Genomic DNA, 18,386 nt, shown 5'->3' on the forward strand with positions numbered 1-18,386 from the left:
CTCGGGCTGCTATGAGATTCCCCTTGCAGAGCTTCCACTTACCATCATTGAAGTGGCTGAAGTAACCCTCTTCATCAAGTCTACCTATAAAAATGAGATTCAATCTGATATCAGGAACGTGTCTAACATTTCTCAAAATCAGCTTACAACCGGTGGAACTCTCCAAGTAAATAGTGTCTTTGCCGACAACCCTGGATGACCCATCATTCCCTATTCTAATACTACCAAAATCACCACTAGTGTAGGACGAGAAATAGTCTTGATGCGAAGTAAGATGATACGAAGCAGCTGAATCAATCACCCAATTGCAGTCATCACCTGCTACATTCAAACACTCTTTATCACCAATGAAGAGCAAATCATTATCACTGATTGCTAGAGCTGTAGTATTTTTCTCTTAAGACTTCGACTCAGATGAATCACCCTTTCTATCTTTTGACTTGTCTCTTTTCATCTTTCTGCAGAACCTCTTAATATGTCCCGGCTTGTCGCAGTAATGACAAATAATTCTACCCTTGGATTTAGACTTGTCTCTGGAATTGTCTCTACCTCGAGAAGGTCAATTTTTGCTTCTTCCCCTATTAGACTCTTGTGCAACATAATGAGCTTCAGAATGGTTGGAGGAACCCATCTCCTTTCTCCTAGTCTCTTCATTCAGCAGACTAGCTTTGACACTCTCCATTATCAACTTACCATCAGGAGCAGAATTTCTAAGTGATACAAATAGTGTGTCCCAACTCTCTGGCAATGAGGAAAGTAGTAATAGTGCCTGCAACTCATCATCTAAGGACATTTTCACTGCAGACAATTAATTAATCAAACCTTGAAAATCATTCATATGTACTACCATGCTATTACCATCGTGAAATTCTAACTTTACCAATTTTCTTATCAATGACGCTTTACTTAGGCATTCTTCCTCTCATACATAGCCTCAAGTTTCATCCACAATTCATAAGCATTCGTGTCATTGGAAATATGTTAGAGCACACTAACATCAACAAATTGTCTAATGGTTCCTACCGCTTTCCGATTCAAAATTTTCCATTTACTTCCATCTTGACCAGTGGGCATAGTCTCATTTAAGATTGGTTCATACAAATCCTTCACATAAAGAATATCTTCCATCTTAGTCTTCCACACAGCGTAATTGGCAGAGTCCAAATAAATCATACCGTGCATACTAGATTTTTCATCCATCATAAACCAACACAAGAGTATCACCCAAGAAAATATAAACCAAGCTCTTGATACCACTATGTTGAGAAAAGAGGCGATATAATACACACATTTTCTCCCTTTGTGTTGTTAGATGAGCAAAAATAACCAATCCAATCAAACAAACAATAATAATCCCACAATCAAGCACAATAAAGTAAAAATGCAAAAATAAAGCACACACGATATTTACGTGGAAAACCCAATGCGGGAAAAACCACGGGACCGTAAGTGGTACCACACTTTTCCACTAATCACCAATAAAATTAATGGGTACAACCAAAAATCCTCTCCAGACAATACTAGAGGTAATACAAACACCAAACAACCCTAAAACATCACTCAAAAGTGGTAAAATAACAATTAGGGTAAAATTAGGGCAAAATACAAATTACCCACTTACAATGCACAAAACGACAATCCAACCGTTGAATATGTAGGTTGGGTAGATAGGAACACCATGTCAAAATTTGACGAAAAACGGAGCACGAATGGCCTTCGATCGGATCGCCGAAAGAACCGAAAATGCTACGTTGCACTCCTACTGCGCCTGATTCTCTTTTCTCTGTTTTGTGCGCAATCTCAATTACAAAAACCAATAAAGGCTGCTGCCCTATTTTTTTCCTTTTATAGTATACCTCTTTTTTTATTATTAATAAATAATAATAATATTATTACTATTATTAGCGCATTCTTATTAAGCCCATAATTAAATATATTAATTTGGGCCTTCCTCCAAGTGGGAGGGAATAACCCAACAAGTTTCCATGATAAGTGGGTAGAATTTTCTCTAGCAGTGAGTGGCTAATCCGAATTTGTTGTATAGAATGATATTATGTGATTAATTGTATTAAACTGAGTCTATGATTAAATTTATGTTTAATGAACCTTAATTTAAATATCTTTATTAACCTTTTAATAAAAGGAAAGTTTAAGATTAGGTTTAATTTTGAATTCATGTATATTTAGGTTTAATTAATAGATTTTAGTATTTCAGTCAGTTGATAGTAAGATTAGATACAAAAACGTGAAAACGAAATAAAGTAAGAAACATTTACATTAACATCTTTTGATGAAATTACTTACCCAAAAGCTTAGAAACAACATAAAGTGAGAATCTTTTGTATGATATTTAGAAATTTGAATAAGAAATTCAAATTGAATTTGGTTAACATATCTAATGCAGTAATTATTACTATTTAAATTTGCCATTTTATTATAAAATTAACTACAATTTTATTAAGAAACAAACAATTTAATATATTTTGTCAATATTTAAATTATGTTAGATAATAACTCTATTTATTATTGAATGTTAATCAATTACCTATAATCAAGAATATTATGTATCATAAAAAACATGTGAATTTCCTAAATCATATATTCTAATATGTAAATATATTGACATAAAAACTTAAAAACAAAATAAAGTAAGAATTATTTACATGACATACATAAATTTTAAGTTAGAAATTAGAGAACAAAACATAATAATAGCATCTTTTAATGAAATTACTTACACAGAAACTTAAAAACGACATAAAGTAAGAATCTTTTATATGATATTAATAAATTTATATAAGAAATTTGGGTGTAACATATCTATAACATCTTTTTTTTTGAAGAATTAAGATTGACTAATTGAAATTGACTGACCTATCTAATACAATAATTAATATTATTAATATTTGGCATTTAAATGTGGAATTAATTACCATTTTATTATGAAACAAACATTTTAACATATTTTGTCAATATTTAAATTATGTTTGATAATAACTCAATTTATTATTAAATGTAAATCAAGAATATTATATTTCATATCAAACTATGAGAATTTCCTTAATAATATATTTTATTATAAAAATATATTGACACAGAAATTTTAAAACGAAAAAAAAAGAATCATTCACATAACATACATAAAATTTAAATTAGAAGTTAGGAAAAAACACAATAATAGCGTCTTTTAATAAATTACTCACATAGAAACTTGGTCACGAAATTAAGTAAGAATTTTTTATATGATATTCAGAAATTTATATACGAAATTAGAAAACAAAATATTTATAACATCTTTTGATTTGAGTTGATATATGATTCAACCCATTAAGCAAGCAAAGGTCTATTGTTTTACTATCATCCCATTTGTATGTTAAAATACATTGTATATATATTATATAACCATCATTTGCTAACCTATAATACATATTTGCTTTCTAGAGTTATTAAACTCTCTTATCACTCGATTTATTTTGTAGCAATAATTAATTCAATTAATAATTGTTAAAAATTTATTATAATGATAACAATATTTGAACGAAAAAATTCAAATAAGATAAAGATAATATGTGATTGAATTATAAACTGAAACTAAATTTGAGATATTAATATTAATATTTGTATGATTTGAACCTAAGATCTTTTGTATTGAAACATGCTGTAGGAGGATATTAATGACCAACTAAGCTAAAAGCTATTTAAGTAACTCTTATCTCTTGATATTTTTATTCACCTTTTCAAGGTATGATTTTTATAAAACATATTTAAAAATAATTTATTAATTATTACTTACTGATTGTTGCGGTGTTTTTTTTTTTTAAAAAAACTCTGTTTTAAATGAAGAGTTGAAGCATGTTCTTGATCATTTATTTGAATTTTTTTATTTAGAGGAGAATGAAATTATGAAAAAGTGGGATTTTTTTACTTAATTGCAATTTGATATGCAGAGATACTTTAATTCATTATTGTTGGTGATATTTTAAATTATTTAATATGTCGAGTTTAGAATTTCAGAGTGTCACTTATGGAAAAATAAGAAAATTCGATGAGATAGACTATTATATTAAATATTATTTTTTAGGGTTGAATTGAATACATAAATTTTTAACATATATATTTATGATTTTTTTTTTTGTGTTTTTAATTGGAATGTTTTTGTCATACATGTGTTCTCACTTAATTTGAGCCCTAAATTCGCCATTGATGATATGTTATGGGAAAATGTATGTCAAATCATACATCATACTAAAAAGCTTGAAAAATTTCAAGTGTGACGATTAAAAAGAGCTTTTGCCAAATGGAACTCAATTATTGGCTAAAGAAAAAATGATATGACATTTAATCTTGAACAATATGACTACCATTAAAGTATCTTTCCTTAGCATTTATTTATAGTTAAATTGAGTAAAATAGAGAATATAATATAATGTATAATATATTGGTGCTAATTTTCAAAATTATGGGAGTAATTTTAGGCATACAACTCTCAGTATTGAGTATTTCAAATGCATAATATCGTCGGTTTATTTTTTAAATATCATATGTTTACATTTATTGATGTTTAAAAAAATCGTGCATTGCATGGATTTCCGAACTACTAATTAATGAATTATTAGTTAAATTTATCAACAATTATCGATTAGCGAGGATAGCTCAGTTGGGAGAGAGCTTCGGACTAAAGATCTGACGGTTGCGTGTTCAATCCATGTTTTCTTTTATAAAGTAATTCGCTTTACTATTTTGAAGTCGATAAAATTTTTGAAATTAATTTTTATTAATTTAAGTGATATTTGTTTAGTTCGTTTTAGTATATACTAGAGAGTGTTTTTTAGTATTTTTGATTGGATTGTCTTTGTCATACTGGTTTTTTCAAAGAGTTTGAGTCCTGGATCCACTACTGATGGTATTATATGGGCAAATGTATGGAAAATTATACATTATACTAACAAGCTTAGAAAATTCCAAGTGTCGTCATAATTAAAGAGAGTTTGTCAAATGAAACTCAATTATTGGCTAAAGAAAAACCAGAAGACATTTAATCTAGAGTAATATCTCTACCTTTAAAGTATCTTTGTCTAGCATTTATTTATAGTTAAATTGAGTAAGTTAGAGAATATATTATACTGCATAATATATTGGTGCTAATTTTCAAAAATATGGGGTAATTTTATGCATAAAACTATCAAAATTGAGTAAATCTATTGCATAATATCTCTGACTTTATTTATTTAATATTACATATTTATGTATGTTGATGTTAAAAACTTGCACAGGTTTCCACTCTAATATTGAATGATTAGTTAAATTTATCAATAATTATTAATTAGCGAGGATAGCTCAGTTGGGAGAGCGTCAGACTGAAGATCTGAAGGTCGCGTGTTCGTTCCACGCTCATCGCATTTTTTTAATTTTTTAAAATTACATTTATTAAAATATCTATCACTTAATTAGATTAACTAATGAGATGATTGGATATGAGTCGATCATACTTCTATGTTAACAATTGGTTTAGGTTTACAGCAGCTCAATCTAAATTTTGTTCGGGTTAAATCGGTTTTAGTCGGATCGAGTTTGGTTTCGAGCATAATTCGAGTAGGATATCACTCAGGTCGCTCATTATTAGGTTCGGGTAATCTTGGTTAGCGGTTATGTGTCGGTTACAAAAATCAGTCACAACTCGGGTTCAGTTTTCCCATTTTTCGGTTGTCAACCGGTTCGGGTACGACTTCGGTTCGGATAATGTCGATTCGATAAACCTAAAAAAAAGGAACACATTATCGGGTCGATTCACTTCGGTTTCGGTTTGGATTATCAGGTCGAATCAGTTTTGAACGCCTCTAAAAATAACCTAGAGTGTTATTGTAATATTGTCAAATTTCATATTCATTAAAACTCTAGTTTTATAGCTCAAATTAGTAAAATTGTCGAATAGATTATCGATGGCAACCATGGAAGCTTCATCAAATGAGGAAGGAGGTGTCTTTTAAGGGTCACGTGACGGTCAAAGGTTAAAATTAACGGTCAACTGTTAAAATCCGTTAAAAGGTAGTGTTTTACAAAGAATTATATTATACTCCCTCCTATTCAGCTTAGGTTTCTCATTTCCTTTTATGGTCAAGTCACCTTAATTGTTCCATTTCTATTTTTGGTATGCACTTTTGACTATTATGCCCTTAGTAGTTTATCCTATTTTCAATTATACCCTGCATTACCCTTATTAATTATTCCTCCCTTTTAATTAAAAACCCATAATACTACTCTCTCTCCTACCCTTAGGGTCCCATTTTGACTTTTCTTAAAATCCGTAAAAAGTCAAATGAGACACCTATCCTAAATAGGAGGGAGTATAAGGTAGTTTTTTGCAAAGAAATTTAGATAAGGTAGTTTTTTGCAATTAATATTATCCCCTAAATTTAGGAATTTAAGATAATGTGTTATTTTAATTAGTATTCAAAATTCAAATCAATCTTTATTTTCGCATTATGATTTTCTACCGGAGTAATCATCAAAGTTATTGTTAGTTTGGTTGAATTGAATTGGTTGTAGTTGTCATTGTGAATCTCGTACTTGTATCATCATCATCATTATTATTATTATTATTATTATTATTATTATTATTATTATTATTATTATTTTCTTTTCTTTACTTGTTTTTTCAGGGTTTGTAAAACAAAAAATTCTCATTTTCTCAAGACGGGAGCAAATACTGAAAAACTTTTTTAGTACTGTAGTTTTGATGTAATCCTTAAGCCTGAAGGACCTATGTTTAATTATTCCTTTTTATTTTTCATATTCAAATTTCAAAATTTTCTTTTTCAAAAAATCTCAATTATTTATTAAATATTAAATAAACTAGTAAACTACTCAATTAGTATTACAAGTATACATAATTAAGTTTTCAGATACGGATTTCCTATTAAAATATACTCTAACTTATTTATAAAACAAATATTTTTAAAAAATGTCTTTTTAATGTCAAAGAATTTCAATAATGTACTCCATTAAGTTATTCAATGATTGTCATATGACTATAATACGAGTATATTTGAAGATGTGTTGCACATATATATTAAAATTTTGATGAAAGATTTTTGTAAAAGTATTTATTGTTTGAGCAATTTAACTAATTAGATATAATAAATTAGTATTAGTTTAAGCATTTTTTTGTCTCCTTTTGTTTTCATCAATTTTTGAAAATAAACATTGAATATTGTTTAAGTAATGAAACGTGAAAGAGCAAAAAATACTTAAAATACATGGATATAAGGTGTACTTGGGGAGAACTATCAGTATGTTGAAAGTGCTTATAATCTTTCTACTGATGAGACCTCAAATCTTGCAATACAACGTTAGCCTTGCCCGGGGTGGTTTTCCTAGAAAATCCTTATGATGCTCAAGTCAGATCGGAAAACAGAAATCAATAAATGTATGATAATATAATGAATGCAAGATTAACGAATTGAAGGATGAGTTCAGATCAATTGAAGGAATATTTGGTTAAGTATATATTCTAAGTAGGAGGCCAGTGTATTTGTAGAGTAACGGTAGGAATATAAAAGCTTAGAGATAAATGAATGGTGCAACATGTATTTATAATGGTAGAATGAAGGCTAGTTAAATGGACATCATGTGTATAACGCGTGGTAATGGTAGGTCATGGTGAGTAATGAGTAGTTATTTTAGAAAGTTAGTAGACTAAGGTGGATGATTTAAGATCTAACTAAATGTTTTATGAGCTTAATTATTTCAGCCCATAACAAATATATGTGTTATCTACTACAATATATATATATATATATATATATATATATATATATATATATATATATATATATATATATATATATATATATATATATATATATATATATATATATATATATATATATATATATATATATATATATATATATATATATATATATATATATATATATATATATATATATATATATATATATATATATATATATATATATATATATCTGCAAAATGGACCTAACCCGAATTTTAATTCGTAACTCAATTAATTGTATTCCAACATTTTAAGGGACATCTTAATTCTTATCATTAACGCCTTTTTGATGGTGATGGTAGTTAGGTTAACATGGTAGTGAATGGTGCTTAGGGTGAGAATGTGATTTAAGAGGTTTTATTTTTGTAAAAAAAAAATAAATCACAAAAATAAAAAAGAAAAAGAATATCTTGAAAAATAATAAAAGTGAACGGATTATTCCAGTTTTAAATGGAATTTGCTATGGTTTTAATAAATGGAAAATTCTACATGGTAATATCGAACGTTTATGAAACGCAAGTGGTATCATTTTTGTAAGATTTTTCCACATGTTACCATCCAGTTTATGCGTTTAAATTTTCGTAGCCTTAAACACTTAAAAACGTTTGGTTGACCGTTAAAATAGAAGTCAAAGCATCTCACCCATGTAATTTCGAATATGACTACAACTTGAAGCGAACTCCACTGTTGGCTGCTGCGAACTCCATTGCTGCGAACTGCAAAAATATGCGATGTTCTTGAACAGGTGATGTTTTTAGCAAACTGCAAAACACTAACTCTTTTATTGAAGCTGTCTGGTCGTGTGATGATTTTATGTAGTCGGCGAAAATTATTTTTTAAAATTATAAGTGTGAATTCATATATTTTATTGGTTTTTAATATTTTTTTAATTAATTGACTGCTTGTATGGATTCGTCTCACGATAAAACTGTCTCATATTAGATTTACTGTTAGCAAAAATACATGTACTTACGAAAAATATGTAAATGAATAAAAAAAAAGTACGTAATAATGAACACAAACGATAAGGGATGGAGTAAAAACTAAAATACTTTCTCATATTCATCCTAATAGTTCTATTTGATCAGGCCCATTTATCAATGTAATAATTCTATTATTAACATCTCTAATTGTGTATAATTAGAAATTGTAAAAAGTTGATATTAATAATCTTTACATTGAAACGAATCAGAAAAGATTTCACTTGACTATGTTATTAACTTATATGTTAAGAATAAAATACAAGTTAAAAGTGATTGATAAACAGTGTCAAAAGTACAATAGGACTATTAAGGTGAATGGAAGAGAGCATTTTATGACCTAGTGCATTTCTCATGGTTGTGCCGGTTTATTGTTTATATCAAAACCTTATAACATACTCGTCTGTTTTACCTCTTTGAAGTTCCCTCCTTCTTGAAGTTTTTTGCTGTGAAATTCCCTCCTAATCGAAATTCCCTTTGCTCTCTTCGAAATCTCCCTCCTTCTTGAAGTAAACCGCTTAATCAAAATTCAGAACATGTATGACTTTTTACCTTTGATTTTATTTGCATTCCAAAAAATAGGCTTGGAATTATTAAAATGATGTAGAATTCGATTAAGCAATTCTTGATTTGATTTGAATCTATTTGTCAATCAACTTGGAGGATGAATTCAAAAATAAGTTAGGGCTTTTTTTTGCGTTTCTTTCCAAAATTGATGGCTTGGTATATGCATGATTTGTTGATTGGAATTAAGGCTTTTAGCATTTCTTGATTTGATTCGAAATGATTTGTCAATGAGCTTAGAGGTTGAATTCAAAATTAGATTAAGGCTTTTTTTATTGCGTTTCTTCCCAAAATTTATAGGTGGCTGAAAATAAATGGTTTTGAGAAAATTATAAAGACAACAGCCAACACTTAGTGAGGGTGAAAACGTCAAAATGGTTAATTAAACGGAAATAGACAAGAATTGAACTGATAATGCAACGTCAGTTAGATAGTGTATGAATTGGATATGAAGAAAAATCTTACAAAAATGATATCGCGCATGTTTTATAAAAGTTCGATGCTACCATGTAGACTTTCCCTTAATAAATTTGAAACCATGTTCCTAACATGTAGAAAAATGATAAAAAATGAATATTTACCTAGAATAATCCAATTTTTTTATGATATTCCTACAATAATCCTAAATATTGATTAACCATGAATAATCCCAACTTTAGGGGTTTTTGCTTAAAGTAAACTTGGGGTTAACCAATGACCTGCTCTAGTAGGTAACTCACCAAAAAGAAATAAACTGAAAATTATTGTAAAATTAGAGAAAAATTTAAATATTCACATAAAAAAATTTTGCATGATAAAAAATCACATTTTTTTTCTACATTTAAAAAAAATGCTTTTCAAAAATTTATTTTAGTTTATCTTTTTTTATAAAAAATAAACTTGCCATAACAAGTAATCCGATTACTAGGTTTACTATATGAAAATAACTCCCAAATTTAGGATTATTCATAGTAATCAATAGGTGGGATTATTATCGAAAATTCATAAAAAAGTTAGATTATTATAAATAATTTTTCCTAAAAAAAGTGCTACAACTCATGTTTTGCCAAACTTCATTGCTACTATAGAGAATTTTCCTATTTATTTTTAACTGTTAAATTAGGCTGGACTTATTGTAAATGCCAGCATATTAACGGGGGGACACAAGTGTACACACTTCATAAGCCAAAGAGATATATACCATCCCAAAACCATATGGCAATAACCATCATTAGGGTGGGTCTTATGCATAAGCTCCAAAAGCAGGGAGTATTCCAAAAAGCTCTCAGCATAAACAACCATCATAGAACACAAAAAACATAGAACTTGATTTAACATTAGAATTGGAGAGTAACATTGAGATATTAACACAAAAAAAACATTATATATAAATATATATATGTGTGTGTGTGTATATATATATATATATATATATATATATATATATATATATATATATATATATATATATATATATATATATATATATATATATATATATATATACACACATATATATATATATATATATATATATATATACATATATATATATATATATATATATATATATATATATATATATATATATATATATACATATATATATAAACATATATATATATATATATATATATATACATATATATATAAACATATATATATATATATATATATATATATATATATATATATATATATATATATATATATATATATATATATATATATATATATATATATATATATATAAACATATATATATATATATATATATATATATATATATATATATATAATTACTAAAAAGACAGAAATGGTATTGAAATTAAAATTGATCAGATATTACCACTTCCATTAAGAAAAAGATGCAACATTAGATGATGGGAGGCGACATATTGCATGAATCAAATGGTGATAACAAGTACAATGACAATGGTTTTTCATAAGTGAAGTTACCAGTAAAAGATAATACTATAGGAGTGTCTCGTAAAACTTTTAAGTCTAAAATAGTCCATTTAGTATTTATTTAATATTATATTATTTTTGGTTAATTGTTTTTTTTTAATTCACAAAGCTCCATAGATAATCACATAGGCTTATCCAATGATCAAACTCCAAACCTACTTTTCATATAAGGGTCTTAGTTATATAGCTTAAATAACATCATTTAAAAATTATTTTATATTTTAACATTTTACGCTCTATCGGTAAGTATCGAAACACTTAGTAAACATTCATAGAAAAATGTTTTTAAAAAATTCGTAGAAAAATACCAAAAGTTTATATTCTGGCCCAAACTTCTAGGAAACATAACAATATGATTTTGTTAACTGTTTTATCTGTAAAGAATATTTAACCCCTTTAATATAATAGAGCATATTTTATTACTTAAAATTCCATAATTAACCATTTTAATGAAATACCGTTAAGGAAATGAACCTAAATGATTTTCTAACTTTTCTCTACTGTGAAGTTCATATAAACACAATCCTAAAGTTTCTAGGCTCATACAAAATTCATTCACAACACACTACTAGATAAAAGACTTGTTGCAACGGTTAAGGACCGTTGCTGTAGGGCTAAAAAGCGTTGCTAAAACCTTTTTGCGACGGTTTCAAACCGTCGTAGTTGCTGCCGTTGCCAAAAGCCTTTTGCAACGGCTTCTTGCATCTTTTGCAACGCTAGCAGTTGTCTGTTGCCAAAGATACAATCTTTTGGCAACAGTTTCTCTTGGACGCACATAATCGTTGCAAAAAGTCTTTAATGAAAAAGCAAAGCAAATGATAATTTTAATAATTGATAGCATAAGATGTAATTAGAAATTTGATTACAAATATTATAGTTAAGAAATTTACACGATTAACTTGTTATATCAAAAACTAATTAAGGATCAATTCTTCCATAACCTAGTGCAACCAAATATTCACGTCTAAAAAGTATCGAACAAAACAAGTTCAAAAAATATTTCCAAAAGCCAGACAAAATTCTAAATATGTTCTTTTACGGCTCAATTTCATCATCATTTTCCACCTCCTTGTCATCAGCTACTTCACCATTTTCCTATGTTAAAAAAAATCAATAATCAACCAAAATGAACTGAATTAAGAAAGCATTTAAAAAGGGAGAAAAGAAGGGAGAATATAATAGATGAATAAGAAGGGAGAAACAAAGTGAATAGAGAGAAACAGAGAGAATAGAGAAAAGAAGCACAAAAAGCAGAAACATAAACTTACCAGATAATTGTTCGATTGTGCTCCTGTAGAGTTATGCTCATTGGATTCGATGTATAGAGCATTACCATTGCTTCCACTCCTTGACATTGAAGGAAGCACAATCTTCACACCAGGGTTAGCTTCAAGTAGCTTTTGAAGATCAGGGTTAGCTTGCAACACTTGATCCATAACTTGTGATTGCATGATTTGTAAGTACGCTTCAGGAAAGATGTAGCTTGAGCTTTTGCCTCCGTTCTTCAAAACAGTATTGGTTACACCTTTGCCAAATGTTCGCACACGCCCGCTATGCTCTGGTTTCTTGATCACGTCGCTATAAGGATCTTTATGGTTAGATCCTTCACCTTGTTGAGATTGTATTGCCTTCATTTGCTCCTATCAATGTGTGAAAAGTTATGTTAAATGAAACGGAGGAAGTAATAGATATACAACTAATCTGAATTAATTTGACACCATGGATCTATACAAAATTTGTCAGATTGGAACCCATCATCATAGCTAATACTTGATCTTACCACGAAATCGTATAGCAAAAACCATATACTTTCTCATGATACAGCAGAAAAAAGAAATTAAATTTTCAGATCAGCACCCCTTGATCTAGTGCTAATGATAACTACTTCCATTCATGATAAACTAATAAACATTCATGTCGCCATAAACTAATATACATTAAGCTAGAGTACCATAAGCAGTTTTGAAACAACAATGCCTACCCCAAGTGAAACTATCAATTCAGAAGTATGGTTTCAGGAAAAAGAGATTGTAATGTAATTTTTAAAGAAAGTAAAATACGTACAATATTTGCTTCTATTTCATCAAAGCTTATTTTGTATGACTTCCAGGGCTTCCTTTTCCTTGATTCGATGTACACCTTTGCTTTTGACGGATCTTCTTTTTTAGGATCTTGTTGTTTCTATTGACAATTTAAATGAATGATTAGTTTAGAAATAATGTCTAAAGTAAGTGAAAAAAAAGGTTTTATCTTATGCATATGGTTACCAGTTGTTCACGAGTGTATGCATATGATGTTGGCCCCATGGTGTGCATGTCACTCGCTAATTGTCGATTGCAACGATTTCTTTCACTTTCAAACTATTGGAATTTAGAATAAAAATAATTGATGTCAATATTTTAACATATCAAACTTGAATAGTAAATATTTGTGAGCAATTACTCTTCGACACTTACTTGAGTTCCCTCATCATCCTAATAGTGCAAGAGTTGTTTAAATTGGCTTTCAGGAATTGTATTTGGACGATGCTTCCACCTTTCTTCGTAAGTTGCATATGGGTAGTAGTATAATGCCTTACTCCTACATTTCCAACCTTTCCACTGACAACCAATAGTTTCTAATGCCCAATCCTTTCCTTTAGGTGAAACCAAGTACTTCCTCTGCATGCAAAGTTTTGCAGGTTATATGAGAAAGAAGCTAAAATATGAGATTTTAATCAGGCTCATTTTGGATACTTAATTGCACTTACTTGCACATAATCCCAGACTTCATCCTTTGCATTCTGTGGTACACTTGGCCAATCGCAATAGTTGAGCGGTAAATACTCCGAGTTCCTAGCCAACGTCCCTAAGAAGAGACTATATTCACTGACGTGTTTTTTTGTAGGACCGATTGGCTGCCCATAACAATTTAGGATGATCGGAGGTCGCTCATTCATTGTTCGTTTATGAACATGAGTCAAAAGTGTGGGACCTCGGCCCGTCTTCTTTGGAGCTGCACACAATATGCAAGCAAAGATAATATGTGATATTGAAATATATATAGAAATGAAAATAAATAATTACAAAATTTTGTGAGGTTGCGTTTTAAACCAGAGTTTTCAGCAGTTGTGTGTTTTCCTGGAGGTTCTACTTCAAGGACTTCGTTGGCTTCATTTCCATGGACTTCATTTACAGCATTTCCATGGACTTCCTTTACAGATGCATTCTCATTGCCTTCATTCTCATTGGCTTCAATCGATACCCTACTTGCTGCAATCTCGATGCCTTCATTCTCATTGCCATCAGTTGCTGGCTGACTTGTTGCGTTTTTTTGTGTTCTACGGAGATTGAGAAAAGAAGACATGGTGCCTGGAGAACAATACATGGTTTGCATTCTTTTCTGTTGCATCTTCTTGTGTGACTGCTTTTGCAATGAAGTTTGCAGCTCTTTATGCAGCTCACTATGCCCATTTTTCTTCTGAGTAGGCTGCTGATCATGGTTGTTTTGCTGCTTATTAGGCTGCTGATCATGCCTATTTCTTTTCTTAGTCCCCTTGTTGGTTACAAGATTACACAAAAACACCAAGCAGCAGGAAAAAAATAAACATCAGCAACATCAAAATAAACAGCAGCGGTAACAAATAAATCAAAATAAAGTTAATAGAGACCTTGGTGACAAAGGGAACCTTCTGTTGCTCTTTTTGTGGTACTGGTTGTGGATGTTCTTTTGGGAGGTAATCAGTCATACATCTTCTCTTTGATGATCGACCATCTTTTGTGATTTTTACAATTGGTACCTATATAACAATGAAAAAAGCAGTATACTTTATAATAAAAAAGCAGTACCTATATAACAATTAACCTTTACTTTATAATTACTTTTGAACTAGTTACATCTTCATCATCTTCAAGCTCGTCGTTCGGAATGTATTCTTCATCGTCACTTCCAAAGCCTTCAACTCCAGCATTTCCAACGTACATGTTTGTGTTAGCTTCAAGTAACTTTTGTGCTAACTTCCCACATCCTTTAGCTTTCATACATTCATAATTTTCCTTCATTGTTTCAAGCCTTTTCATCTCATATTTAGTCACCACTGGTGCTTTTGCATGAACTTTGTTGCTACTCTTTTTCATCTGTCAATCATAGCACAAAATTAGTACAACCATCAGATAGATCCAAAGGATGTAGAGCATAATGCCAACCAGCACTAGTAGGTAATTCAACATAAAAAACTTGACGCGCTTGAGATGCCAAGATAAAGGGTTCTCCATTGCAAATTGTTCTATTTTTATTAACCATAGTTAGTTGGCCATCATCAATCATTTCCGAATGATACCAAACACATTTAAACAAGACAACATCAATATACCCATGATAAGATATCTCAATTATTTCTTCTATACACCCATAATACATGACATCTCCAGAAATTGGATTATTATCCTTCCTACTAGCAAAACTGTCGGTCAAAGCACTTAGAAAAACACCACTATTCTACGTGACAAGGTTTCTCTCTCGTTTCATGGTATAAAACCTATACCCATTCCCAAAGTACCCACTGTACTTTTTAGCCACAAATGAAGGTCCCATAAATAACCATTTGACATGCTCTGGCACTTCTTGTCTTTGGTGTAGCTTTAATGCAATTGTCTCTTTAAACCAATCTTTGAAATCTTTGCTATGGCTTTGGGCAGTATCCCATTTTCTTTTCCTTTGACTACCAACTACTTCCTTGTGCTCACTACAATACAAAATAAAAATTAAAACAATTATGAATTTATCTCTTTAGATATAATATAAAATCCAAAAATATCAAACGACATATGTGAAGTTAACTTACTTAATGTATCTCTCAACTTCCTTACAATTACAATTGAATAAGACATATTGACGTGCTTGGCTCCAGGAATTGTGATCAGTCATAAATCCACCTCCTTCCTTCTTTGAAGTCTTCCCTCTCCCCTTAATAGGATAGCCAAGCTTAGGGAGATATTCTTGTGGGGTGCTAGGTTGATTGGGATGATCAATGGGACCTTTAGATTTCCCTTTTGATTTACTCAAATATCGAACCACAAACCTTGCACATTCTTTAGCCAAGAATCTTTCTGCCATTGAAGCTTCTGGATGACCCTTTTTTTTTACATCTGACTTTAATTCCCGAAGATACCTCTCAATTACATACATGCATCTTAATGAAACTGGTCCACCAAGTTTGATTTCTTCTACTAGGTGAACCGGTAAATGGACCATTATGTCAAAAAATGCCGGTGGGAAAATCCCCTCAAATTGACAGAGAGTTTCGACTATCTCAGATTGGAGATTGTCGAGATCTTTGGGATCAATAGATTTTTTCCATAAGCCTTTGAAAAAGTTTGACATCCTAATTATTGGAGTTGCAACATGTGCCCTTAGGGTTGTCTTTGCGGCAATAGGAAGCAAATAATGGTCCATTTACCGGTTCACCTCTTATTATACCGCAACGGGTGGTCTGAATCCAACCATTTGCGATGACACATATAGCAATACTTGTGACTATATTTCAAGTACATAGAATCTATCTCATAATGACAACAAGGGCAAGCAAATTTTCCTTTCGTACTCCAGCCCGATCACATTGCATAACCCGGAAAATCACTAATGGTACCCACCAAAGCTACTTGCATGTCAAACCTTGTATTGGTTGTAGCATCATATGTTTCTAGGCCAAACTCCCACAAATTAATGAGGTCTTTGATAAGTGGTTGTAAATAGACATCAATGGCATTTCCAGGAGACAAAGGTCCAGGTATAAGTAATGAAAGCATTAAAAACTCGGACTTTGTTGCCAACCATGGAGGCAAGCTGTAATTGATCAAAATGATTGGCCAAGTACTGTACACAATGCTCATTGTGTTAAAAGGATTAAAACCATCAGTGGCTAATGCAAGTCTCACATTACGGGGTTCCTTGGAGAAGCTTTCATATATTTTGTCAAAGTTGATCCAAGCTTGACCATTGGCTGGATGTTGCAAAAGCCCATCCTTCTCTCCTGCAGTTTTATGCCATGTCATAAAACTTGCTGTTTCGGCACACATGTATAACCTTTGCAACCTCTTCTTGATTGGGAAGTACCTTAGAACTTTAGATGGAATTCTACGAGTTTTTTCATTAGGATTGTCATCTTCATCATTATCCTTCGATTTCCACCTTGAAGTTCCACAGACATGACAACTGGTTGCGTTTGCATGCTCCGCCCAATATAACATGCAATCATTAGGGCAAGCGTCTATCCTTTTGTAGTCCAACCCCAACAACTTTAAAACTTTCTTCGCTTCGTGCATAGATGTGGGCAATATTGCATCATCGGGGAGAACTTCCTTGAAGAAATTTAGTAAACCAGCAGTTGCAACATCGGACAACTTATGGTTACACTTGTAAATGTAGAGGCGAATTGTGAAGGCAAGTCTAGACATTTTTTTGCAACCCGGATACAACTCTTGTTTGCCTTCCTCTATTAGGCGAAAAAACTTCTTCGCCTCTTCATTTGGCCCTTCTCTCAAAGCATCACTCAACAACTCTTGTATACGATCATTAATGTTTGATGGTTCATCGTGTTGAGGATCCTCAACTTCTCTTTCAGGGCTCATCCCACCTAGATGAAAGGTTTCATCGTTTCTTGGCACAAAGCCATTGCAAATAATATGATCTCTTACGTCATTTCTACCATACCAATATCGATGATGGCAATTAGAACATGGGCAACTAATCTGGTTCCCTTGGGACCTTATAGCAAAGGCTTTCTCAATGTATTCATCCGTTCCTTGTTCATATACATGACTCCATCTAGGAAATTCCCACCAACCCTTACTTCCCTTATCCATCTCGTAAAAATATATCAGAACTATAAAAATTCAATAATTAAGATAGTGTATGTACACAACTAACTAACAATACCTAAACTATAGAATTGATGATCGATAAACTTGCTTACTATAAGACTACGCATTCGTCTTCCTAATCAAAAAGCAAAAGACAAAAGATAGATTTTCAACATTTATTTAAATACCAACAAGGATAACGTCAGCAACAGATTTCAAACTCAATTTTCTTAGCCAGAACATTTGAGCAGTAACTGAGTT

The 18,386-nt window shown here is 30.7% G+C and overlaps 1 protein-coding gene and 1 non-coding gene across 2 annotated transcripts; one reads left to right on the forward strand and one right to left on the reverse strand.

The window, feature by feature from the left end:
• Positions 1-5,326: 5,326 nt before the first annotated feature.
• Positions 5,327-5,399, forward strand: TRNAF-GAA (transfer RNA phenylalanine (anticodon GAA)). The gene has a single exon. It is a non-coding gene; the product is annotated as a tRNA-Phe (tRNA).
• Positions 5,400-16,877: 11,478 nt separating this feature from the next.
• Positions 16,878-18,128, reverse strand: LOC130824893 (uncharacterized). The gene has a single exon (XM_057689914.1). It carries the CDS (start codon positions 18,126-18,128, stop codon positions 16,878-16,880), a length of 1,251 nt encoding a protein of 416 aa, XP_057545897.1.
• Positions 18,129-18,386: the final 258 nt, after the last annotated feature.

This window comes from Amaranthus tricolor, chromosome 10 (assembly GCF_026212465.1).
Source record: "Amaranthus tricolor cultivar Red isolate AtriRed21 chromosome 10, ASM2621246v1, whole genome shotgun sequence".
In the NCBI taxonomy this organism is placed as follows: domain Eukaryota; kingdom Viridiplantae; phylum Streptophyta; class Magnoliopsida; order Caryophyllales; family Amaranthaceae; genus Amaranthus; species Amaranthus tricolor.

What these genes read in the sequence shown, in the direction of transcription:
- LOC130824893 (XM_057689914.1), bottom strand. Translation starts at nt 18,128, where the DNA reads ATGGATAAGGGAAGTAAGGGTTGGTGGGAATTTCCTAGATGGAGTCAT.